Source organism: Haliotis cracherodii, unplaced genomic scaffold (genome assembly GCF_022045235.1).
Source record: "Haliotis cracherodii isolate W230 unplaced genomic scaffold, xgHalCrac1.p SCAF_3, whole genome shotgun sequence".
In the NCBI taxonomy this organism is placed as follows: domain Eukaryota; kingdom Metazoa; phylum Mollusca; class Gastropoda; order Lepetellida; family Haliotidae; genus Haliotis; species Haliotis cracherodii.
The window spans coordinates 34,486,130-34,513,246 of record NW_027266286.1 but is presented as its reverse complement, the minus strand read 5'-3'; the positions used below and the strand labels follow the sequence as shown (position 1 = coordinate 34,513,246).

Sequence of the window (27,117 nt, the reverse complement as noted above, 5' to 3'; positions counted from 1 at the left end):
ATAGCAACAGACCATGCGTAAACATGGTCATCCGGGTTGTTTGGCTGTTGCCAAGATACTGAGGTCTGGTATCCATATTATATTTGGTGTCGCATTTACTCGGTAGTTATTTCGCAAGGAATTTCACATTAGTTAAGTGATTTCACCTTTTCGTGCAGCATTCGACAAACAAGCCAAGATGCTAAAAGGCATCCCACAACAGTCCAACAAAGGAATGGGAAAACAGAAGGTAACTAGGCCTAAACGTTCGTGTTCAACTGCTTTCACATCGAAGAGCTACCAAACACAAGCCACGGTGAGTATGGGAATCACAGGAGTTTGGTACCCAACAACCTCTCATTTTTGCGTATTTTTTGCGTCGCTTTTGCAGTATAACTTTGCAGTATAACAAAACTTTACTTCATAATTCGGTTGCTGCGGTCATTAATTATCGTAAAAGAATAATTATAAGGGAAGAGAATATCCCCTTTCATTAGTATAACTTTCAGTGAAATTTTTCGGAGAGACTTGAAAAAGTGTACCAAACGCCTGTTGGGATAAAGAAATTTCAAGCAGAGAAATCGACCATCCCTTCCCTAATCCGTAAGGACATTGTTCTTAGTTGTGTTTTGTTCAAGCTATTACTTTAGTGAATCTTCACGTCACATTGAACTCTGTGGTTTCTGTATCCCCTCGGCCATTTATAATAAATCATAGCTAAGTTATCAGAATTTACTATATCCAACATCTACTGGTTGATAATGTAGTGACATGTCCCTCATACAGCCACATTCTTTCGGGTCTGCTGATTTTGTTCCAGTCAGGGTGCACCTTAAAGAGACCCTCTATTTCCCAAACCATTTAAGTACTGTATTTCCTTGAGAAAAAAATATCTTAATTCAAGAATGTATTTTGTCCCAAAATTAATATGATTTGAGTCCTTGTCTCGACCATGGTAAGTATTTTTAGAACTCAACAAGGGGAAAACCTAACTCAATTCATTTTCAGAATATGTAAAATCAACATCGTACTCTACATTAGTTGTTATATTGTAGGAAATTGTATGGGCAAGGATTTGTCTAGATCTGCAGAGGGGCTGATATTTGCCTTCAAACCTGCAGCAAACTTGGTTACGGACAGGCATGGTGTCTAGTGTCTTTAGTCTATAGACACTTACCAGTGGTAGAAACTAAGAGTTTTAGTCCATTAGTCCTTAAATGATAACTTATAGTAAAATCCAAAAGGGCAAATTTCTACTTGTCCTTAGGATACATTAACTTGGCAAGGCCTATAGGACTAGTGCCAATTTCTAACGCTGCTCACGAGTGACCCCAATGTCATGTGACACACTCGTCTCATTCAGTAATCTACAAGATACTGAGTGGTGAAGAATGAAGTGAAAACAGCTCTTGTCGTTGGACGTCAAACTCGCGGGTACCCATGAATGACATGGTTATTTTAATAATTCGTCGGATGATTTTTGTGACAGAAAATTGTGGTAGGGAACACTGTAAGGATAACATGGATAATTGTCAAGGAACGAGGGAGGCATAAGCATGGCTAATGATGGCATTAGTGCAGGTTGGCTTTTGAATCAGTACTGAATAAATGTAGCGGGTGAAAGTGGCTTGTGTGAATGTTCCAGGACAGTTTCCAGTAGCTAAAATATTCTACACTGAACCATTTCTTCCTGCTTTCTCGACGTTATTTTTTGTGAAGAATATTAGGAGCCGCTATAGAATCTATAATAGCCACTAAACAGTACCTAACCCTAATAATTGTAAAGCTAGGGTTGATAGATCATAAAGGGGATTCAAGGGCTACCTAACCCTAATGATAGTAAAGGGGTGATTGATCATAAAAGGGATCCAAGAGCTAAGGATAGAGTTCGGGGTAAGCTACCCTAACACTGTCTACATTTGGATGTGTTCAGCGCAAATATAATATACCTAATAAATTGCATTCCTTTGCATAATAATGAAAGTTAATGAATTAAAAAAAATAATATATGAAAATTAGTTCTCATTTATAATCATTTTAGCCAATTGAAATACGAAAAAATAAAAATAAAAAATGTATTGAAAATAAAAGTGCTTTCATTAACTAGCGCTTGCTATAAAATGCATCGCAGCAGGCTATATTTAGTAAACAAATATTCAAAACTCTCAACACTGCTGCCGTATTCAATGACATTGCATGTAGAGATGATAGATCACTGGGAGGAGCTTATGCACACTCGATGACCCCTGATGTCCAGGGCATTGTTTCTCTGGTGTGTCTGGTAACAAAATACTACAGATTACGTCATAGGGTATTGTCACATGTTTGAAAAGTTTGTGGTATTGTATTCTTAAGATAGGCCAAATAATGTTATGGCTTTGTAGATGTGACTTGTGTTTCACTGATAACAAGACAAGTATAATGGAAGAGGCTTTAATGCTCAGTTTAACTTTCTTGCATTGAATGTAATGTTAAAATTCAAAGTTAAGATTCTTCTGAATTCAGTAAAAATAAGAACTTTAAAAACATCTCAATGTGAAACAAAATAACAATTTTTCCCAAGTTGCCTGCCAAGGGCACTTAATTTTCATTCCTAGATATAACCCTAATCTGTGTATCAGTGACAGTAGATGATGGATTGGAAAAGCTGAGCGGTAACTACAATTTCTGATATGACCTGTGTTGGGATGTCCTCAGATTTGTGTGTAGTTGGAGCAAGCACTAAAATGTGATTTGAATGAGATTCTTAATAATGCACACTGTTGTTAGCACTGTTATTAGTCTTGCTGTAGATTTAATTTTCATGAATAGTTTATTGCACATTTTCTTGATTGTTTTCAAGTTGGTGTTCCATTTTAGCTATTGTTTCAAGTAATTACAATTATTTCAAAAGTGATTGCATACTCTTGTGAGTTCTATTGCACCCTGTTGTTAGCACTTGCTGTTTGATTGTACTTATTCAATGATTTTCTTTATTGTTTAAAGATAACATAATAATTTATGAAGTGAATTCATTAGTTTGCTTTATCATGATTTATTAGGAGTAGCAGCCCAGTGATTTAAGGCGCAACAATTTGCTGTGCAGACTTTTGTCCCGTTTTCATGACAGAATATGATGATCTAGGCCATGTTTATTTATAATCCTTGGTTTGTCGCCAACAAAATGATATCTATTAAATTGTAGGTAAATGGTCCAGTTGTAGCTGACAAACGGTCAAAAGAGACTTACTTAATGTTCTGGGTTTCACGCTTTCATGTTGCTCTTCACACAATAAGAAGGCAATTTCATTCCAGCAATAGTTATCTTCAGACCGTGGTCAAAATTAATGATTTATCATCTGTGCCTCATGCTTAATTGGATTAACACCAAAGAGATTTTGGAATAATGTACTGATGGCATGGACAATGTAAACTTTTCCTAATATTGACGTAATGCAATATCACCTCTCATTTGCACACAAGCAGTCAAAACACTATGTATATTGCTTCACAAATTAAGCTGAATATGAATCATACTACTTGATTGATCTACTCTTTTTATTCTTTCATACATGCAGAATATTGCTGATTGCATCGATGAACAAGAAAAAAATCTTTCTTTGATAGTCTTATTAATATACTGTCAGTTGCCAGAAGATAGAAGCAATATTGTAAAGGGAAAACTCACACCTAATTGAAACTAATTTGTTATACCTTTTCAAGATATAATTTTGATTGGTTGGTTTGTTGTTTAACGCCTCACTCAGCAATATTCCAGCTATATGACGGCAGTCTATAAATAATTGAGTCTGGACCAGACAATCCAGTGTTTAGTATCATTAGCATCGATCCACGCAATTAGGATTGATGACATGCATCAACCAAGTCAGCGAGCCTGACCACCTGATAAAGATATAACAGGTTAACCAAACTGATATAAATCTACAAAATGAACAGAAAATATTGTGATACCTAAACTGACTTTAAGATTTCACCTCGTTACTAGAATTTGAAAAAGCACCAAAGCAGGACCCACTGTTAATAAGATGCATGCATAAAATGGTCAAATTAGGTGGTAAACATATTGTGTTTTAGGTGTATAACTATGTTACAATTATATTTGATGGCCCAAGAATGATTTGGAGCCAAACAGGCAGCCTGAGGTCTTGTGCATGTTATCACTTTCATCTAGTTGTATGTACCAAAAAGTTATTAATTGTAGGGCTCAGGCAGTGTGCCTACCTGCTAGCCAAATGCCAATGACTTTAAACTTGGGTTAGTAACATTTCCATGAAGCTTAGTGCCTGACTGTTTAGTAAAAATTCTAGTCAATACATATTTATTTCTACAAATCATCAAATCAGTTAAGGTGTCGCTTACTGTAAAAGTCTGTTGTCATTTTGTTTTCATTTCATAGGTTCTCAAAAACCCATGCGAAGTAGTAAGTAGGGTTTTTGCTGTACACTCATCAAGATTCATATACAAGGACACACATTATTAGCGAAGCATGTGAAAGTGTAAGAACCACCACAAATGTCAGACAATGTTTAGTACCAAGGAGCATCACCGCTGTTCAGCATAATGGTCCCAAAACAAACAAAATACATTTAGGTTAACACAAATTATGTTGGCTATAGCTTTAAGGCTAGTAAAATAGGATGAGATGCATGCAACATGTTTTAGTTAACAAGCCATCATGGCCAGTTAACTTTGGAAACTAATTCATACACTGGGCACAGAACACCACCATGCACCATGCACCATGCAGAGTTAGGTCACTTAGATATGCACAGATCTTGTTATCATGGGTTCAAATGCCAGATTTGTCCTTGGTTTATCAGCACCATTACTATGCTCATTGGTAAACATATGAAGCTGACATACCATAATATAAATGAAAGAAATGTTCAGAGTTGAGTTACATCCAAATCAATCATTCTTAAATTGTAGTACATTTTGTTATGATGTAGAAGATAATAATTACTGAACTTATGCATGTTTCTAAACTGTAATGCCTTAACATGTTACTGATCAAGTACTGACATTTTAAATCTTTCATAAAGAATATTGGTGTGTACAGGTGGATAGATTTAATTATGTCCTTGTTCATGATGTTCATTGATGCTACTTGCAGGTTGAAGGACCCCCTGAAGCTGGGGCATTCAAAGAGAGACGAAGCAAGGCAACAGCCTTCAAGAAGTTCTATGAAAGAGGAGATTTTCCCATTGCGCTAGAACATGACACAAAGGGCAATAAAATAGCTTGGAAGGTAAAATGTTTAAAATACTCCAACTCTGTTTAGTACATGTACATTCTATAAAAGGTTAAGATATTGGTAAATATGAACTTTTCCTGGGTAAGACGTGTGTATGAGAACTGTAACCTTGGCATGAGCCTCTCAGACATCTCTGTACATGCGAATATATTTGCAGCTGAAATACTGCAAAACATGAACTGTGGTATTGCACGATAGTGTCTGTTCCAACGATTTCCACTATCTTGGATGTAAGAATTCTCTGTACATGTAGTTCTGAATTGTCTTCAGGGTAATCAGGAATTACATCCCCAACTGTCAACTTGGTAATGACTCTTTTCCAGTGTTTGTTTGTCTCTTTTCCCATCACAGAAAATTTGGACACACATGTAGGTGCCCCCATTTCCGTTGATGATTTACACATGCACAAACATAGAGCATTCACAATTATTCTAAGAGGGTGCTTTCATCTGGCAAAACAAAATGTTGCGAGACTGTATTTTTGCATTGGTGGTAAAATATATATTCTGAATCTTCAGACATTTTGTTTTGAGAGATCAAGTGACATTTATTTGGTTGACATTCTCATCTGCATCTATTTTCCAGGCTTTGTAAATGCTCTTGAATGGTAATGAGTTTAAGGATATAGTGGAACGAAAACTCAAATCCATGAAAAAAAAAGGTGCATTAGCTTACGATTGAAACACTATGCACTTTATAAAATGATTGCACAATAATATAAGACTATTTGTAAACCTATTTATGTTTAAAGTTATTTTTGGTTTTAACAATGCAGTTTGCCTAAATATGTGACTAGTGTTGCTCTGATTAATCCTATCCACTTACTGGTTGTATACCAAAATTCAATTATTGATCAAGTAATCATAATATCGATAATAAAATACTAATCTACATATTTTAATGATCATATATTCCTTGAAAATCTCTTTCCACAATAACTGTATATTTTTGTGAACTCCTCATGGCAGCTGTCTGCTTCACTGCACCACATCTCTATAGTGCTTCAGTGTGGGGTTTGAGGTAGTGCTGTAAAGCGCTATAGGTCACATACAGATCAGAGAGATGGAGTTCTATTTATTTATTCATACATCTTTACTGCACAAGTATCGAAAGAGATGTATGCTTTGATAAACATTAAAGTTTAGATAACTTTGCATCAATACTTTATTCACACATAAACTGGCTGTTTGTGTAGAAATGCTTCATGCAATGTATTCTAGTGTAAAGCTCTGACATGCATAGACTCTGAGTGAATACTTAATTGGCTGTTAAACCAAAAGCACTTTTGTGAAGATGGATTAACGTTGGTAGGGTAATTTGTTAACAGATAAATACTGTAAATCTTGAAATTAATGCGAAAAGTGGGGTAAATAAGAGAGACACCACGAGGTCATTGGAGAAAGACTTCTCCAAACTTACATTTGCTCCGTCATTTAAGCCACCAACATCGCCAATGCTTGCAGTGGATCAGGATCTATCAGAGGATAACCCTATCTGATTAGATCACTTCCAAACTATGGTGATTTTCCTACAGCGTCAGATTGAACACAGGAAAATTCATTTTGAGGCCATCCTGGTGGAGTTTACCGTCACACCAAGACCTTAGAGTTTTTTCCAACTGGGACTCTGATTTCAAGGGCAGGCTGCTACATCAACCTTGGTCAACTACTTCCTTGTTCAATGAACAGATCACAGACACGCACGCCAAGGTCCCAAAACGCTTGGAATGACACTGTAACCAAGACTAGTCTAAGAGCACGTCTCTTTTAGTCTATCCCAGTGGGCTGGCAGGTCAGGCAATTTTAAGCCTTGACGCGTGTCTCTCAAGAAAAACCAGTATTCCCTTAGTGAGAAAGGGCGTGGCAGAGGCAAGTCTCAAGGACGATTACGTACTCATCATACTATATCAGGGTACCGTAACCCATGAAGGACCCAGACAAGATGAGAATGATCTCTCCGTGTTCAACAACCGTTATCTGAAGCATCCACATTGTTGCTGCCTCACCACGTTGAGATCGCTCATAATCAACATCAATACATTTTATCCTTTGTAAGTCTCGACTATTTATCCCAACTGCAGACTCCTCAGGTCCAGTTCAGTGGGGTTCACTACCAATGGGTAGTGTTCCCATTTGGCATTTCAGTGACCCTATTTACAGGAGTAACGAAGCCAATAACTGCGTATCTACACTTGACGAACACTTGGTTTGAGTCATAGTTAGAGAGCAGTCTACAGTGTCATCAACACATGCCAATGTTAGTACGTCACTGGGTATTCACCAGGCAGACGGCTACTACATCTTTTAACTGGGATGGATATTCTATGAGTCGAAGTTGGAGTTATCTCCTTCCTATCGTCTTCAGTACATAGGAGACCTGTTCCAGACAGACCAGGATCTCCTATCAGTACCGAGGAACAGATGGCACAAGATTCTACGCCTCTTGTCATCTGTTCTACACCAACCACGCACACTTCACATAGGGCAAGTATTGCTAGGGTTACTCACCCCGGCACAGGACTTAACTAGCTTTTGCCATTTACAATTCATTATTTCCTGAACCCTTGCATCAGGATCCACTCAAGGCCATCACTCTACCGGCTAAACTAAGGCCTTACCTCAATTGGTGGAGTTGAATGTCTTCGGAGGGGTCTCTTTATTCAGGTTATCCCCGAATATACACCTGTTCGTGGATGCCTCCCTTCAGGGGTGGGGTGCTCACTTGCAAAACCAGACAACCTGAGGGCTATGGTCCGGAGCTCAGCGAAAGTGGCACATAAACAACTTGGAGTTGGAGGCTTTAATTCTGGCCATATCAACTACAGTCAGCCCAACTCACAATATCCACTGACAACAACACTGTGGTGTGGTGCCGGCGCAATCAGGGACAAACGCACTCCCACTCTCCACTTCAACAGACATTCAGATTTTTCCATCTAGTGGATCGGCTGCAACTACAGTTCATAGTTCAGCACATCCCCGAATGTCGAAACATTCTGGCCGATGCTTTATCGCGTCCAGACAAGGTGGCCCCCTAAGAGTGGAAACTTCACACAGAAGCACTCCAATTACTGCTTCAGAAGTTCAGGCAACCAAACATCAACTTGCTTGCTACTTGCCAAGTTCACCAACTCATGATGTATGTCTCCTCGTTACCAGATTTGCAGACTTGGGCAGTGGACGCGTTCAGTATCCCTTGGGAAGGGCTAAAACCATACACTTTACCGCCACCAGTTTTACTTCCCAAGGTGATACAGGTATCTTGCTCTCACTTTGGTCGCGCCCTGGTGGCCGGCGAGAAGGTGGTTGTCGAGCTCAGAAAAATCTAGCAGAAGATGATCCACTACCCCTCCACCCTACTGATCCAACCTAAGAGCAAAATTGCCTCAGCCAACGTCTGCACGCATGGTTCGTCTTTAAAAGGCGAAGTGCGAAGGGTTAATTTTCGCACAGGCAGCAAAGATCATTTGAGACTTTTTCAAGGCAAAAGAATCAAGACCCTACGATTACATCACAATAATCCCTCGTGGAATACCTCCTACCTCCTTTGCGTACCCAAAAACACTTGGAAGGTAGCACCATTACTACGTAATTTGTTGCACTTAACTCTGTTGGCTGTTCCGGATAATCACAAAGGATTAACGTCACGGAACTACAGGCCCTTTTACGCTCATTCAGGTTTTGAGGATCAGAAGGCCAAGTTCCGCCCACCTGCTTGGGACTTGAACATGGTACTTCGAGGTGTGTGACTGCCCCCTTCGAGCCCCTCTATGCTTCCTCATTTTATGACCTCACCAAGGAAATGTTTTTTCTTGACTTTAGCCACGGCGGCATGGGTGAGTGAACTACATGTGATCGAGCATTGAACGCACGGAGCGGTACATTTTGGGTTATGCTGGGATTTTATTGCTAAAATCAACTACCAGGCCAACTCGATCATTCCTTCATCATCCCACCAATATCGACTATTGTGGGAGCTGTACATGAAGGTGAATTTCTCCTGGGCTCGGTGCGAGCAATTTCGAGTTTTTCATTCGCCGCTCCAAGACTAGGCGTGGTTCGAGGAAGTGGTTATTTATACCCGTGTTTACTACGTCCACTACTGAAGTTAGTCGCAAACACCATATCTCTATGGTTATGCACAGTCATCCTTCAGGGCTACGAGATCGCTAAAACGGAATCCGCCAAGAGCGAATTACCCTCACGATCTCAGGGTGTTAGCCTTTACCAGGGCTTAACACTGCAATTGGTTTTTATTATGAACAATCACGGAAGAATATTTTTGGAGGTTCGACACAGGTTTCGTTAGTCATTATCTTGGCGTTGTGGCTCTTGAGGACGTTGAAGACATGTGAAGTTTTTGCCCTCTGGTTGTAACCCAGCAGGTTACCAACCCCTGACGCAATAATGAACTCACCCTATACAGAGCCAGCCTACTTCCATGTGCAGTTACTCCGTTGCCGCCAGTGGAAGAATATTAGACAATCTTGTTTGTCTACGACGGCTCTATGACGTAGTAAGTAAAGAATTAGCTGATTAGCTATTATTTTCTTTATAACTAAGTGTGTACAGGGTATTTCTCTTTAATTCCTATGTTCAATCGGATATTTGAACAACCCTACCGTAATGACGTTTTTCTGAACTTCACGGTTTATCGACCAACTGGTGTCGTATTTCAGGGTGTGAATTATTGAGGTTTCTGTATTCTGAAGGTTTACCCACCTCCAAACCATCCGATACATATGCATTAAGGAGTAATGCAGGATAAGTAAAAAATTTAGTAAAATCTAAATATTTGTTACATTTGTATACTTATCCTGCATTACTAAGTTTAAGGCCCATCCGTCGCAAGACTTGCTTCCCCACTTTGGCTTCAGAAAGCTGAAAAGTATGTTTTTCTAAGAGCTCGGGAGACAGGCAGTGATGTGAAGAAGATGACCTTAGGTGTCATGAAGGTCACAGGACAGCGACGGAAGGTCAGTAAAAAATGTAAAAAATATTTAGATTTTACTCATTCTACTGAGTGCTAACGTCAATATATATCTGTTTCTAGGTGGAGATAGAGAAGTTAGACTACCACCACTACCTGCCACTGTTTTATGATGGTCTGTGTGAGACTAAACACCCATATGAGTTCTTTGCCAGACAGGGTGTTCATGACATGCTGGAGCATGGTGGCTCTAAGATTCTACCTGTAATACCTCAGCTTATCATCCCTATCAAGAGTAAGTCTCTTGCCACGACAGCACAGAGTGTAACATATTTAAAAAAACATTCCATGCTTTGTTAGTAAAAATATTTACAATTATATTGGTTCATGGATCAATTGTGTATCTCAAAATTCTGTTCTACATATTCCTTACCAGGTCCTTAATGCATCTGTTTAATGAGCAACCCTAATTTAGTACTTGGCACAATATTGTTATACATGACATTGTAGCATATCATTTTGGTCACAAGCAGTATTGAGTGTTTTTTGTTAGTATATCAGCTAATGTTCAAAATTAAGGATAGTCTTGGTTTTGAGCTTGACTACAATACTTTTTTAATCAAGGCACATTAGAAGCAGGACCAAATATAGCTTTGTTTACACTGAACTTTCTTCTGCATGCATCAGCTTGTGTCATGCTTTCTGCATCATGTTGTGTAATTGTGATATATATTATTAATTTGTGTATAATCCCTGCATAAAGAATGTATATATTATGTATATATGTGTTTGTGATTATGTGACAGATGCCTTGAATATGCGAACACATATTGTTCTGTGTACTACCCTGAAAGTGCTGCAGCATCTAGTGGTTTCTGCTGACATGGTGGGAGAGGCCCTCGTCCCGTACTACCGCCAGATCCTTCCCATCCTCAACATCTTCAAACAGAAGAACTGTGAGAACTAGTCCGATGTTTATTTTGTGAAATGGGAAACTCAATAGTTACTGGAAGAAGGAATGATTAATAAGTTTCAATTTAATAAGAAACATTTTTGCTACTGAAAACTTTCTCAAATATAAGAAGAGAAGTCAAAACTAGTTTGTTTTTTGCTGCAATAGCAAAGCTCTAATGTAATGGCCTCCCTCTTTCAATCAACTGTCAACATTGCTGTTATGTGAATTTCTTATCAGATGATAATCAAAGTAGTTTTATGGATAACAACTTCTTTAATATTTTAAAGGCAATGTTTCGGTATAGATCCTTGTACCAATGTCAAGCAAGGCGAAACGTCGCCTTTACAATATTAAAGAAGTTGTTATCCATAAAATTGTGTCTACTTTGTCATCCATCAACTTCTAAGTAATGCCTATCAAACAATTCAGATAATAATCATAATCTTCCCAATTGTTACCAGGAGGATCACACGGTGTATTGACCCTAATATGATTAACTGTGTTTCAGTGAATTCTGGTGATGGAATAGACTACAGCCAGCAAAAACGGGAAAATGTGGGAGACTTAATACAAGAAACATTGGAGGCCTTTGAGCGTCATGGTGGCGAAGATGCGTTTATTAATATCAAGTACATGGTTCCTACATATGAGTCTTGTATGCTCAACTAGCAGCCATATTTAGCATCAGCATTGAACACTTTATGTGAGGATTACATCAACCATTGTACAGTGACAAGATGATATTTTGTGATAAAGAAACACTTTGGCCAAACACTGGATATTTTTCATTGTTGCAAAGTGAAAGATAGATCCGCCCATCAGTATTTCCAATATTTTCCATTGTTTACTTGAAACTGCAATGTATTAATCATCTTGAGCCATTTTAGAAATTTTCACTGTTTTCTTTTAAAGCAGCAAGTTCATAGAATCATATCTAAGATGGTTATCATTGTATCTAATCCCAGATTTTAAGAACATTACATATTGAGAAATAAGTACATGTGGGTTCTTAATCAGTGTGAATCATCATAAATGGATTTGAAAGAAAGAACATTTGTTTTACAATTTTTTAAAATATTTGTTTAATATTCAGTGTTTATTTTACTATGAAGAACAAACAAATTTCTATCATAGTTTTGAATTATTTTCCACATTCCAACAGCATGTTTTGTGTGAAAAATGACAACAATTGTAGGAAACATTTTCCCCATTGATATTTTCACTAATTGAACAGGTAAATTATATATATGTTCATCTTTTGCTGTAGTTTTGCTTACAAACCTGTCTCAAATTAAGGATTGTCTGAAATTATTCCTGTAATGTTTAAATATAGGCCTCATTGTTATAATTTTGGTAAAACTTGTATATATTTTCAAAATTGGCCAGTAGGTTATGAATACGAAATGGATGCTATGATCTCTTGATCTAGATTTTGTTCATCAATAACTGTCCAGTTTTAGATGTGTTTTTTTGTTCAGGTGGTTACCTTACCCTCCTTCCTCCTGTCTGCCTGCCATTCATATGTATTACTTAATCTTTCTGTTGCCAGATATAAGTCTGCCATGTACAGTTTAACCTCTGCGTGTTTCTAATGGCAAATATCCGACTCCTTCAGTTGTTGTAAATAATAAATTTAATTACCATTATTCTTGTGTTGTGATATTTCAATTCGAATGTTATAGGCTTCACAAAATAAAAGAATTGGTTCTCAGGCAATGGCTTTTGAAAACAGTGCGGGCGGGCATTGTGTTTTGTTTTTGTTGTTGTTCAGACTAATATGTAACCAAATTACCATTTGTCTACAATCAACCTGGGAAAGGGCCTCCCTACATACATGTATTCCTTGATGAGTAAAATACTGGAATACTGTATTTGCCTACCGTTGGACTTACAGTGTGTGCATAATATAATACCCCAATACTACAGAGGTAATTTTTTGTGCAAAAACTATGATGCAAACAAATAATCGTCATGAGACTAAGCTAAATTGTAATGAAAAAGCCTCTGGCTCACCACCATCTGAGCCATTCCCGAACCCCATCAATGCTTCTATGCTGTAAATTTTCATAGGGAATGCTGATTCTGGCCAGATTTATACCCCCAATATACTACAGAGGTAATTTTTTATGCAAAAACCACAATGCGAACAAATGATCGTCATGACTAGTATTAAAAGAATCATCAATATTAATTGATAATGGATAAAATTTACTATAGTCGGCAAGGATATTGGGAAGGTATAGGGGCAATACCAAAACTAACTGCAGCGGCTAAGGTATCTAAAGATCTAAACAATCAATGTGGCAAATATACTTACCAGCCCTGTGTTATATCCCGAGGAAGAAGTTTGATATTTTACAACGAATGAAGTTCATCAGGCTGACCTCTTACTTCTCCCCCATGATAAGGTAAGACTCAAAACATATGAATATGCTTTAACCGTAGTGGATGTGGCTAGTCGCAGCAAGGAGGCTGAACCATTAACCTCAAAAGATTCATCAGAAGTAGCTAATGGCACTGAACAGCGTATATAAATGAGTTCTTTGATAGGCATATAGAAGTTGGAGTACTAAGTAAGGATAAGAATTTATGTATGAACAACTTCTTTATTACAATTAAGAGCGACATTTCGGTGTAGGTTCTAACACGGTTCTAACAAGGTTCTAACTTGCTTGATAACGGTGTTAGAACCTACACCGAAACGTCGCTCTTAATTGTAATAAAGAAGTTGTTCATAAATTCTTATCCTTACTTATATAAATGAGGACCATTAAAATGGCCTAAGTTATTTCAAGTAGATCCCGGTCACGAGTTTATGGGATCAGTAACTTAACTATTAACAAAGCACGATGTCACAATCAGGCACGGGTAAAAAGAGTCCCACGGTAGTCAAGCTATTGTTGAAAGATTTAACCGGACATAAGCAGAAGGTTTGTTTGGATGTCAGTATGGGATTGAAATGAAATCGGAACGATTAAGATCAACCGAATGGATGACACGATTATCAGCTGTTGTATCAGCGATGAATAATGAAGAAACGAGATTAATCGGGAAGAAACCATCAGATGCGGTTAAAATGAAATCTGTGACTTCCGAATCTTCAGCACCGAGGAGAGGTAAAGAACAAAAACTTCCGGATAGAGCCAGCGTAAGATATTTACACCTGCCCGGTGAACTCGAAGGAGGCCAATGATTTGGTCTCTTAAGATATACCATTAGTCGACTGGTTATTAAAGAAGGTGAGCCTATTCTATATCATCTTAAAGATGGACCTGAAAGGGGATTTGTACAAGAAGAGTTGCTCATAGTTCCCAATGATACAGTATTACCAGCATAACTATACTCAACAACAAAAGTTCCTGTTACACCAATATTTTGGTGTATTTTTCAAACAAAGTTTGGTTTTCAATATTGTAGTACATGTATGGAATCACGTCACAAAAACGCAACTGCTACAGAAAAGCATGCATTTCATGCAAAAGGTGCCATTTATGCAAGCCCCATGCAATTCACTACCCAAGAATGGATATAAAACGTTTGTTAACAGGATTCCATATGCATTGTTTAGTATCGTGCTGACAACAACCACTCAGAAAAACAACAAAATTATTCAACATTACGAAATGCCACGCCTGTCCGAAAATGAGCGTCTGCAAGCCATTGGTATGCTTGAAGCAGGATTGAGTCAACGTGATTTTGCAAGACAATTTAACATCCACAGACACACCATTTGGTGTTTATGGCAACGTTGGCAAACATGCAGTCAGAGACCATCCTCGGAGTGGCAGGCCACGAGACAGCTGGATTCGAACAACACACCTCGATTCCAGCCAGCAACAGTGACTGCAAGAAGCATCCCTGGCCTTCGACGGATATCTTCACAAACAACGTCATCGCCTCAAATGTGCAGGGATTGTCGCCAGAAAACCAGCCAGACATCCCATTTTGACAAGAAACCACCGTCAAGCACGTCTACAGTGGTGCAGACAGCATCTGCGCTGGACGGCCATGCAGTGGGGACAAGTTCTATTCACTGACGAGTCTCGTTTTCACCTCAGCCACAGCGATGGACGGATTCAAGTGTACCGATGTCGAGGTGAATGTTAGGTCAATCATTGTGTCACAGAAGAAGATCGGTTCGGGGGCGGCAGCGTTATGGTATGGTAAGGAATTACTGCAAGACAGAGGACCCATTTGATAGTGGAAGAGGGAAATCTCAATGGACAGCGCTACCGCGATGAGATCATCGGCCCTGTTGTTCTACCGTTTTTGCGTCGTCATGGCCCAGGCATTACCTTTCAACATGACAACGCCCGGCTTCATATTGCTCGACTTGTTCAGGATTTTCTTCAATAAAACAACGTGAATGTCATCTCCTGGCCGGTTCGCTCCCCTGACCTCTCACCAATTAAGCACATGTGGGATGAGATGAATCGGCGCCTTCGATGTCAACCACGTGTTCCCCAGACACTCCAGGAACTTCGAAACATGCTCCAGCAGATATGGACAGATATCCCACAGGACTTTGTGCTACGCCTGGTCCATTCCATGAGACGAAGATGTGTTGCTTGCATCACAACCAGAGGTGGACACACACGCTAATGATTTGTAAATTGCCATTTTGTCATCTTCATTTTTTTTTATGAAATCACGCATTTTCTGAAGTTAGTATGGCAAATTAAACCATTTGAACACTTATATGAGTCTTTTATCTGTTGCAAACCAAAATTGTTTCAGATTTGATCATTATCAATCCATCTCTTTGTATCTAAGGGGGATAATGATGTCTTGTTCATTCTTAATCCATATATCCTGTGATTGACACTTCTGAAAGTGTTCATCTCATGTTTGAATGTAAAATGCTTCCTTATACTGTTCGTGTTTGATATGCTTTTTTACCACATACTTCTTAACGCCTTTAGCTTTTCTTATCTCCCCATTAACAGACTTCGTTTTAGAATACATCTTAGGTCTTAATCTGACATACTCCGCAATAGGGGTCCCAGCACATTCATCCTTCATCTTACCTAATACCTTTTTATTATCCCCCCGACATATAATGACGGGGGAATATAGCCATCAGTATGTCTGTCCGTCTGTAATCATTGTTTGTCCGGAGCATATTTCCTAAACGGTACAACCTAGCTTCACAAAACTTGGTACACTTACCAATCAGGGACAGTAGAAGTGTCTTTTGCAATTTAGAGATTTTTAGATTTTTTTATTTTAGTCGTTTCCATGGAAATATGATGAACTTAGGAAATTTGAGGGTAGTGCTCTTGTCCGGAGCATATTACCTAAACCGTACAACCTAGCTTCCCAAAACTTGGTACACTTATCAATCAGTAGTAGTTCCTTTTGCTATTTAGAGAATTTTTGAATTTTTTATTTTTGTCGTTTTTACGTGGAAATATGATGGATGAACTTAGGAAATTTGAGGGTAGTGCTCTTGTCCGGAGCATTTTACCTAAACCGTACAACCTAGCTTCCCAAAACTTGGTACACTTAACAATCAGGCTCAGTAGAAGTGCCTTTTGCTATTTTGAGATTTTTAGAATTTTATATTTTTGTTGTTTACCGATATCATATACTATATATGATGTGAGCTACATAACCTAGTACATTCTCTTTATGCCTTTGTGTCATGAGGCTACTACAGCGCTATTTATATGCGAATCTGCGAAGTTATTGTTATTACAATTTCATGAGATCATCAGAAAGTGAGCTACATGAACCAATATTTAATAACCTTCATTATATTTCTGGTTTTGGCATCAAGGAAAAAGATTTCCTTGCCAATCTAAATACATTTGAAGGTACACACAGTTAACCGACATGCAACGTCGGGGGGATATGTCATCTTCTGATGACTCTTGTTTACTACGCTGTGCAGTGGATTATCTTTTGGGTAATCGCTCGTATCGTACATATCTATTTTTCTGCCATATCTTTATAGACATCCTCGGTTTGTATTTCCATCAACAAAGAATCAGTATCAGTATATAACACCTTGCATCTATCGCCGTATTGCTTCTTAAGTTCGTTGTAATAAAAGTCACACATTAAGTGTTTTGACAAGTCAAGAATACTCATACCAACGTACACCGGTCTGTTGAATTTTATGTTTTTCTTCCGCATATTTAATGCTGCTAAGTCATTATCAAATATCTTGCTTCTGTTAAGAGCCAGACTGGCTATAAGTTTTTTAAGTCTTTCTTCCTCATTAGATCTGACCAATTCAACATCAACACGCTTCCTTAGATTCTCCATAGTTTTACCAAATACCGAGTTATTCATCAGCTTATATATTAGGAATGCACGTTAAGCTGCCATCTGTCTTTGCGAAAGCTTGTATAATGAGATGAGAATCATATCCTCTAAGGTTATTAAACACAACGGGAATGGGTATTGTTTGAGAATTCATTTTTAGTTTCAAGTTACACTCGTCATGAGCGACTCCCCTGTAATTACCCGTGACGTGACAATGATCTCTTGCAGAATCCCCATTCAGGGGTTTATTACAAACATGACAACGCGTTGACTTCTTATAGGCCCTCCAATCATCCCTCATCATACACATTGGTTTCTTAAGCGATAAATTTTCCCTGTTTATTCTCTCTTCATTTTGTGGATATTCTAGGAACTTTTCCGCTGCATCAGGACCTATGTAAATCATGGGCGCATTTTTTTTTCCCATCATACTTAACAACTAACCCCACAAGGAGTATGTTCTTATGTTTTGTATGTAAAACTACATTCAGAACTGTTTTCGGTCTTTTCTATCGGTTTGATAAGTGCTTCGAAGTCAGCGAAAACTACATACGGTACTGGCATTTGATTACAATAATGCTCAAATTTTAATATATTTTTACCCTCTTTAGGCATATCGATCCTGATAGTAGTCTGCCCAACACCTCTGGAGTCTTCTTTATGCGCTTCTTATAGATCTTGTCTGCTGAATTCATGCCGACATCTTTCGCAGAAATATTTCTTTCCCGCATGTTTTGTTTCATCGCATAACAGCCTGCTAAAACTCTTTATCTATGTAAAATGATATTTCCCATCTTTTTCAATCAGAAATGAATTGATTCTGGGAATATGTTCTTATCCTGTGTACAACAATTCCTGTAGAAGAATGTCCTAAAGCATGTATAGCTAAATTATTTGTTTTTCCGCCTTATCATTTTGTGAGATTGGTGTATGCTTGTCTATACCATCAAGGTTGAGATCAACGTCTTTGGGATAGCTAGAAGGCCTATCAGGATTTTTGTCTGCGGGAAACTGGGAAGATATTATCATCGCCTTTATTGTTCACAGTCTTTTTTCTTCTTTTAATACGAGGGTAAATCTAAATAAGATCCACCTTTCAAAGGCACATAATTTGCTATATCTAAATATAAAGTATCAATTCTATCCACACCCCAACCCGAACCTCTATTAGTCCAGCTTTCTAAAGATTTTTGTATCCGCTGAATAGAAGCATCTAATGATGCGCTTATAGAATCAGATTTGGTTATAACTTCTTGGTTGCCTCTGAAATAAGGTTAGGTATATGATGGGTTTAACATCATTAACATCCATGTTGGAATTATTATCCATCCAACTCCGGAAGTGGGTTCAAATCTTAACTCAACGAGAATAACCTCTCAACCCACTTTTTTTCGCTTGAAATTTGAGTTCTCTAACAGTTATCATGGAACTGTTCTTGGTGAACATACCTTCCAAATGGCGTGCTGGTTTTCTTGGGGAATTAGTAAGCAAAGAGCCGGAGTCACAGGAGACTAATTACAATTTTATTTACAAGAACAATTAACAATGAGCAAGTTACAATATCTTAGAAAAATAACTGAGGGTGCCACAGAGAGTCGCTACAACCCTCTGGGCTGTGGGAGAGAGATCTGCTTGGTTAGAGTGACAAACCCCTTTTCTTACTTACTTACTTACTTTGGAGATTTAACGTGCGCTTTCCGACTGATGCGTATTTCGCACACGGGCCCGGCCAGGCCATTTAATGTGTTTCCGAAAGGGGCAAAAGTGGTGTGTGCAACCCAAGAGGGAGCTTTAGGGGTTACTTATATAGAATTTGGGAATTTTGAGATTTGGAATAGGTGCCGATGGGGTTGGGGAGGAGAACTAAGGGAGCTGGGTATGGTGGATGTTTGTTTGTTTATGTAATTTTGATTTGGTAGATTATTGTGTTTTTAGATGCGTTTTAAAGGTTCCGTTTTGATTAAGAATACGCCCAAGGCCTTGAAGTTTTCTAGTTTATTTTGTGGGTTTAGTATTGCTTCTAGAGTGAGAGCCTTGTTTAGATTGAGGGTGGTTAGTAATGCGGTTCGATGTGTTAGGTAGTGTGTGCAGTGGATGAGTGCGTGTTCTGGGGTTTCTAGTTGTTTGCAGTGTGCGCAGTTACCTGTAGTATGTTTTTTAATTTTTTTTAGATGGTTTTTTCGGTTGGTGTGTCCTGTTTGGAGTTTAGTGATTACTCTGTCGATTTTTTTTGATGGATGGAGAATTTTTGGTTTGGTTAGTGGTTTGCTGAGCACTTTTTTGATTTGGCTATTTGAGTTTAGATAAAGGTTATGCCATTTTTTTGTGATTTTTTGCTTGTTTACGCTTTTTATTTCTGATTTTGAGATGGGTAAGTTTAAGCTTATTTCTGGGATTTTGAGGGATAGTTTAGCTGCTTTACCAGCGTTTTCATTACCGTATATTCCTACGTGGGCGGGTATCCACAAGAAGGTTATTTGTTTGCCTGCCTTAGTTAGGTCGTTGGAGCTTTTAAGTATTTGATTTATTAATTTAGGTCGGTTTTTGGTATTTTTGTTTTGGAGGGCTTGCAGTCCACTTAGGGAGTCGGTAAGTATTAGGATTTTTTTTGTGTTTTTTGGATTCTTGATTATGGAGGGCTGAGGCCATGCCCATTAGTTCTGCCGTGAATATTGATTGGTTGTTTGGGAGTCGGAAGGATTGTGTGGTTTTAGTTGGTTGTGTGGTATGGACTCCGAAACCTGTGTGTTTGGAGGTCGGATCTGAAGATCCGTCCGTGTAAATGTGACACCAATTTGGCCAATTTTCGTGTATGTATGCTAGTGTGGTGGTTTTAGCTATGTTTGGGTCGGTTTGTTTATTTATTTGGCTAGTTAGTGTTGTGTGTATTTGGGGTATTTTAAGTTTAGGGGTGAAGATATTTGATTGTTTGCAGTTTTGTTTAAGATTTTTAATTTGGTGTTCATTTAGGTAGTTTGTTATTCTTTGGGATATTGGGGTAAGTAAGGGGTGTTTACGAGCTAGAGCTTGGTTTTTGGGGCTGATATTTTGGTTTATTAAGTTTTGGATGAGAGGGTTTGATTGGGACGCGGCCCAGAAATTTAAGCTTAGCTGTTCCCTGCGTAGACTTAGTGGCATTTCTCCTGTTAAGGCCTGAAGTGAAGTGTAGGAGGTGCCATGTTGGGTGCGTGTAATTAGTTTGAGAGCCTGATATTGTATTGAGTAAAGTTTTTTAGATAGAGAGTTGTTTAGGGTGTTGTATATGGTGCAGCCGTAGTCTAGTTTTGATCTAATTAGTGATATGTAGAGTGAGAGGAGGGTATCTTCGGAGGCTCCCCAGTTTGAGCCAGTTAGGCATCTTAGGGTGTTTAGGTCTTTACTGCATTTAGTTGTTAGGTTTTGGACGTGAGCATCCCAGGTGAGATGTTCATCGAAAATAAGTCCTAAGAATTTGGTTTGTTTTTGAAATTTGATTGTTTGGTTCTTTAGCTAGAGGATTGGGGAGGCGGGTTTCATGTTTTTATGTTTGAATACTATTCCTGTTGTTTTTTCTGAGTTAAGGGAGAAGTCCCATTTGTCAGCCCATTGTTGTATTGTATTAAGAGATTTTTGGAGTAAATTTTGGGCCATTTTCATGCTTTTAGTGCGGATCCAGATGGCTCCATCATCCGCGAATTTGGATGTGTTTATTTTAAGGGATAGGCCCTCGAATAGATCGTTTATCATTATATTGAAGAGGGTGGGGCTGAGGATACTGCCCTGGGGAGTGCCATTTTCTAGGGGACATTGGTCCGATAGTGTTTGGTCAATAACCCACGGTTATTTTACGATTGTTTAGGAAGTCCTGGATGTAGTTTATTATCTGACCTTTGAGTCCTATTTTTTTAAGTTTTTGTATTAGCCCGTCATGCCATACCATGTCGAAAGCTTTAGAGAAGTCTAAGAAGATGCATGTGGTATATTGTTTATTTAGTTGTCCTGTCTTAATATCTTGCTCTAGTCGGGCGAGGTTATCTAGGGTTGAGCGGCCAGGAGTGAAACCGCTTTGATCTGGGTTTATGATGTTTTTTGGGGTCAAGTAATGTTGTAATCTATTTTTAGCCATTGATTCCATTACTTTACATAAGTTTGAAGTTAGGGATGTTGGTCTATATGAGTTAGCTTGATTAGTTGGTTTATTAGGTTTAGGGATTGGTATGACTAGGGCCTGTTTCCAAGGAGTAGGAACCTGTCCGTTTAGGTAGATGAGATTGTATAGTTTGAGTAGTGCTTGGAGTAGTTTTAGGGGGAGTTTTTTAATTATTTGTGAAGAAGTTAGGTCTAATCCTGGGGCTGTGCCCTTTTTCCTGTTTGGGATTACGTAGAGGAGCTCCTCCATTGTGTAGGGTTGGTTTATTTCCAGATTGTTATTGTTTGGTTCTTTTGTGGGTTTGTTTTCTGTTTTAAGTTTATCTTGGAATTTTTGGCTGAAGTTGGAGTTACTGCTAACGGCCGAAAAGTGGTTGGTGAGATTATTTGCTTTTTGGGCGGGGTTGGTTGAGTTAATGCTAGGTGTTTTTTTATGTCGGTTTAAACCTCTGATGGCGTGGATTTTGCGCCAGACCGTTTTGGCATCTGTACGGTTATTTATACCTTTGCAGAATTTTTTCCAGTCTCTACTTCTGGCTATTTGGACTAGTTTTTGAACCTGGTGGTTTAGTTCGTGGGCTAACTTTAGATGTTTGTAGTCGCGTTTTGCTTTATTGAAGGCTGATTAACGTTTTCGTCTAGTCTGTTCTATTTCCTCATTCCACCATGGTACGGTCGGTTTGCCTGTCTTAGATGTTTTGAAGGGGATGGAGGTTTTGGCTGCGTTTATTATATAGTCTGTTAGGTTTTTACAATAGGTTTCTGGATCATTATTTTCTATTTCGTTTGAGTTAGCTTCGTTGCAGATATCTTGGAATTGGTCCCAGTTAGCTTTATTGTAATGGAATTTTGGTTCTTGGTTTTCTGTTTGGATTGGTACGTTTGTATTTACTATGGTTATGTTTATGGGGAAGTGGTCACTACCTAGCGGGACGTCGTGCACTTCCCATTGAGTACTTTGGGCTAGATCTGCGGTGCATATGGTAAAGTCGATAGCCGACATTTTATGGTTTATCTTATCGTACCTCGTTGGTTGGTTGCTATTTAGGAGTACTAGATCGTTTGTTTCTATCCATTCGGAGATTAATTTGCCATGATTATCTATTTCATCATCTATGCTCCATGTAGGATGGTGAGCGTTAAAGTCTCCTAGGAATATAGTAGATTTATCGCTTATTCGGAGTAGTTTGTTTAGATCCTCAGGTTGGACTTTTTGTTCCGCCCAGTGGTAAATATTTATTATGTTTATGTTTCGGTTATTTAATCTGATTTTAATGCCGTTGGCTTCTAGGTTTGGCGTGTCTATTTTTATTTCTTTGTAATTTATAACTTCCCTGATAAATATGATTAGTCCTCCTGCGGCTCTTCTTGTTTTTGGTTTAGCTCTGTCAGTTCTAACTGAGTTGTAGTTAGGTAGTGTGAATTTGGATTTTTTTGAGAATTTGGTTTCCTGGATACAAGCAATGTGAGGGCCTTTATTTAGTTTAAATTTAGTTTTTAGTTCATGGCCATTAGAGGTGAGTCCGTTGGCGTTCCACTGAAAAATATTTAGTCCTTCCATTATTGGGTTCGGGTGATTGGTGATTTAGTTTTTAGTTTTTATTTTATTCGGTGACTTCTTTTAGACGGAGGTTAAAGAGGAAGAAGGGTAGATTGGTTAAGTTTAGATTCTCTGCCCTAACAAGGTTTCTGTATGTATTTAACAAAAATTAGAACAATAAAATGGAATATGATTGGTTGATACACGATGGGTTGTGCCCTATGCTAAATGAATGGCTAGACAGAGGGGAATACTTAATCCTGTTTATCCTGTTGGACTGGCACTAATCTTGTTGACATATTTACTGGATGCTTTGCAAGAGATTATGGCGTCACTATAAACGAGCTTGTGTTGGGGCTAATCCTTAATGCCCTATAGACGAGCTTGTATGGGGGCTAATCCTTAATGCACTATAGAGAAGCTTGTATGGGGGCTAATCCTGTAAGTAATTGCTGAATGTTATTCTAATATAGGTGATGACAGATTTACCTAAATAAAATAGTTCAAGGTAATCTATAAGACTATGTAGACATATCTTTTGTCTGGGAGATGGGATCTTGATACCTTAGGCTAGCATTTATCTAAAAGCTTCAAATCTATTAAACTATGTAGACATAACCCTTGTCTTATTGAATAGTATGTCTAGGAGTTGCGCTCCCATTACCTTAGGCTAGCATCTATCTAAAAAGCTATAACTGAAACTACTGATATTTTATATATGCATTTTACCTGATAAGTATTACTTACTAAACTATAATTATATGAAATGATGTATAAATATTACACCATGATAAGTCATAAAAGCACTTGATGTCGATCTAATTATTGTAGGAAAACTTAGTATAAATGTTATATCATGATACAGTCTGGGATTTGTTGTATTCCAAACTCAGTAAGGAAAACAGTTCAGCTTTTCTCATTGGAGAATAACCACGTAGACCACATTGTTTCACCAAAGCCTTCAACTCTCTGACAAAAACCATTGTGATGAAATAATCTGGTTCCTGATCTTATCAGCACTGTGTTTCTTGCATAAGCAGTAACGACCTTTGACCCCTACCCCACATACAAAACATGTATAGTTAATTTTTCCCTGTCTAATGTAATAAGCATGAATTCCACAGTAAAGACTCACACACCGTCTTCCACAAATAGGGGGTTTCCAGATGAGTGTAAATCTGCACAGATTCATGGTTGTTATACACCTATCATATCATTTGTCTAAATGCAAATCAACCGAGTTTCGGCCAGCTCATAGCTGATAAGACCCAGCGCGTCATAGCTCATGATTTATGCTGCCTAGTGTGTTGCCAGGTCATAGCGACAGAGCCGAGACTCAGCCGAGCCATCATGGCTATTAATAGGTCATGGCTTATGCGTAATAGCGTAGTTAAAAATAGACACCACCAACAATCCCAAAATTATAAAGGCTATCTCGCGGTCTTTGTGAGCCTCTGACGGTGTATAAAACTGTGATAGCCTTGGTCTTGTACTCAGGTATTCATGCATGGCAAATTCAACATCCTTAAACATTTGAATGGAATGGTTTTGTTTACAAAGTTCATCATTAATCAAATCTAATCTCTGGGTCCCTCTCCTGGACGATTGTGACTGGGCTGTTTCGAGTTGTTCTAATGCTTTATTGTGTCATTTCCACTCCTCTTCAATTTCTTTAGCATGTGATTCTCTCATAGTAGAAAATAAAAAAATTACACCCCGAAAAAGCTAGAGCATTAACAATAGCTCCATAGACCATCATCGCAGTTGATGCCATTTAATGCTTGAACTGTGTTCAACAATGCTATGTTGATAAATATTCAAATGTTTAATTACTTCATAATGTTTTCTGGGATAAGCCCTTGTTTGATTAGCATATCTTTAGTAGCCATAGTTAAGCCTACATCTAGGACCAGTATATCGATATAACCAATAAATTCTAGCTTGGGTGGTGTGGCTTTAGTAATCATTTTACCTATATGTGTACAGCCGATAGCTCTTCCGCTAACCACAGCCGATATGCTGCGTTTACCACCATTTTACCATCTTTAACTGGAGTAGTCATGCTTTTTATAACATTACATGAGGGCTTAACTCTAATTGAACCTCGACTGGTGGTGTTTTCTCTTCTCCAGTCTTAAAAAACAACCATACCACTGCTATAACGCCGAGGGCATAGGGAGCCCAAGTTTTAATAGGGTGTGAACTAAGTTCAGTGTGTAGTAGTTTTGCCTTCCTTACTAGCGCTCCCCTTTTACCGGCTGCGACTTTTCGAGGATTCTTAGTCACTCTCACTTGCGATGTTTCCTCATTCACTTGCGGTGATTGTGCAATCACTTGTGGTGTTTCGACCTCCATTATTATTAAGTGGGCATGTATGTTTGAATAGACAATACTTAGCCGTTATTAAAGCAGTAGTAACTGGCGCCAAGAACATTCCGTATCTATGGTAAAACTCATAGCTTACGGCGCTTAAAGCATGTTTGATAAATGGGTCTTTCTCGAGAGATTCGCAAAAATACACACAATTTTATGGTGGGATAGGAAGAAACGTACTAGCTTCTGCTGTGTATAGATTTACCATAGCTGACCCTATTGTTTTAGTCATGGTAGCTCTCAGTCTAGACTCGTAACGCGTGTACATTTTTTTTATTTCTTCATCGGTCATGTTATCAATTTTTTGAGTGGTGTATTGTTCCCCCAAGTATTGGGAGCATTTTCCACCGGCTACCAAACCCGCGAGTCTTTCTCTATGTTGATCTGTAACTACAAGTTCTGGCTCATCTTGGAGCAGTTGCTTGATAAGTTCATCGCATTCCATCTTTTTAATGCTCGATCATTAACCGTGATTTTCTTTACAGTTGCACGATCTATGTTCTGAACATTTGTTGACCCTTCTAAGGTCCACAGAAGTCAAATTAATTGTAAATGATTGTCGGGCAGTTCCTAACACATTGTGTGCGCCGAGATTAGGAAAGCAAACCAGAAGTGTCTGATTCTGATAAATGGTACTTGGGTTGTAAGTTATAGATACAGACTGGCGAATTGCTATGACTCCTAATGGGTCCCGAAGTCTATGCTGTGAATTTAACTTGCATCCGTATATTGAAGAACTTGTTTATATTGACATTATGTAACCTTATGTTTAATATGAAAATGGATGATATTAATCTAGATAACCTAACTGATACTAGTACAGTAGAAGATGGTACTGATAGAACCAGCTTTATGAATTTTAACAAGGAACTTTTGCAATCAACCGTTAATGATTATTACAATGTCTTAAAAGAAGACAAAAAATATGTTACTCCTACTGGCCATGACTATTCCAATAGATAATAAAGGAATATTGCGACTGAGTGACTCTCCGGAAGTAGTATAGGTAATAGGGGTTCTGCCGCAACTCCACTGGAGCCAGATTTATATACCTATACCACCAATACAGCGGGAATTTTTTATGCAAAACGCTGATGCGATTTAACGATCGTCATAAGTCGTATTAAAAGAAACATCTATATTAATTGATAATGAATAAAATTTACTATAGCCCACGAGGATATTGGAAAGGTATAGGAGCAATAAAAAAATTAGTCACTGTGGCTAAGGTATCTAAAGATGTTGCCAAGGATTGGCTAAAGAAACAAGCGATGTGGCAAATATACTTACCAGCACCGCGTTATATACCGAGGAAGAAGTTTGATTTTTTTACAACGAATAAAGTTCATCAGGCTGACCTCTTGTTTCTTCCCCACGATAAGGTAAAACGCAAAACGTATAAATACGCTTTAACAGTAGTGGATGTGGCTAGTTGATACAAAGAGGCTGAGCCATTAACCTCGAAAGATTCAACAGAAGTCGCTAATGCACAGAGTCGCATATATAAACGCGGACCACTTAAATGGCCTAAGTTATTTCAAGTAGATCCCGGTCGTGAGTTTATGGGATCAGTAACTAAACTGTTAACAAAGCACGATGTCGAAATCAGCGGTGGTCAATAAGAGGCCCACTGTAGTCAAGCTATCGTCAAAAGATTTAACCGGACATAAGCGGAACGTTTGTTTGGCT

At 38.4% G+C, this 27,117-nt stretch overlaps 1 protein-coding gene across 2 annotated transcripts; it reads left to right on the top strand.

The window, feature by feature from the left end:
* The first annotated feature begins 55 nt into the window (after positions 1–55).
* Positions 56–12,763, top strand: LOC139474106 (parkin coregulated gene protein-like). 2 transcript variants are annotated; one of them, XM_071256975.1, is made up of 5 exons: positions 56–229; positions 5,093–5,227; positions 10,286–10,457; positions 10,969–11,118; positions 11,626–12,763. In XM_071256975.1, the coding sequence occupies exons 1-5, from the start codon at positions 179–181 to the stop codon at positions 11,784–11,786; spliced, it is 669 nt and encodes a 222-aa protein (XP_071113076.1). In that variant the 5' UTR covers positions 56–178; the 3' UTR covers positions 11,787–12,763. The 2 variants fall into 2 exon arrangements, with proteins under 2 accessions (XP_071113076.1, XP_071113075.1); XM_071256974.1 differs by having other exon boundaries at positions 56–295.
* The last annotated feature ends 14,354 nt before the right edge of the window (positions 12,764–27,117 follow it).

Coding starts and splice junctions, on each gene's coding strand:
- LOC139474106 (XM_071256974.1), top strand. CDS start 179: ATGCTAAAAGGCATCCCACAACAGTCCAACAAAGGAATGGGAAAACAG. Junction 296..5,092: donor GCTACCAAACACAAGCCACG/GTGAGTATGGGA, acceptor TGCTACTTGCAG/GTTGAAGGACCCCCTGAAGC. Junction 10,458..10,968: donor GCTTATCATCCCTATCAAGA/GTAAGTCTCTTG, acceptor ATTATGTGACAG/ATGCCTTGAATATGCGAACA.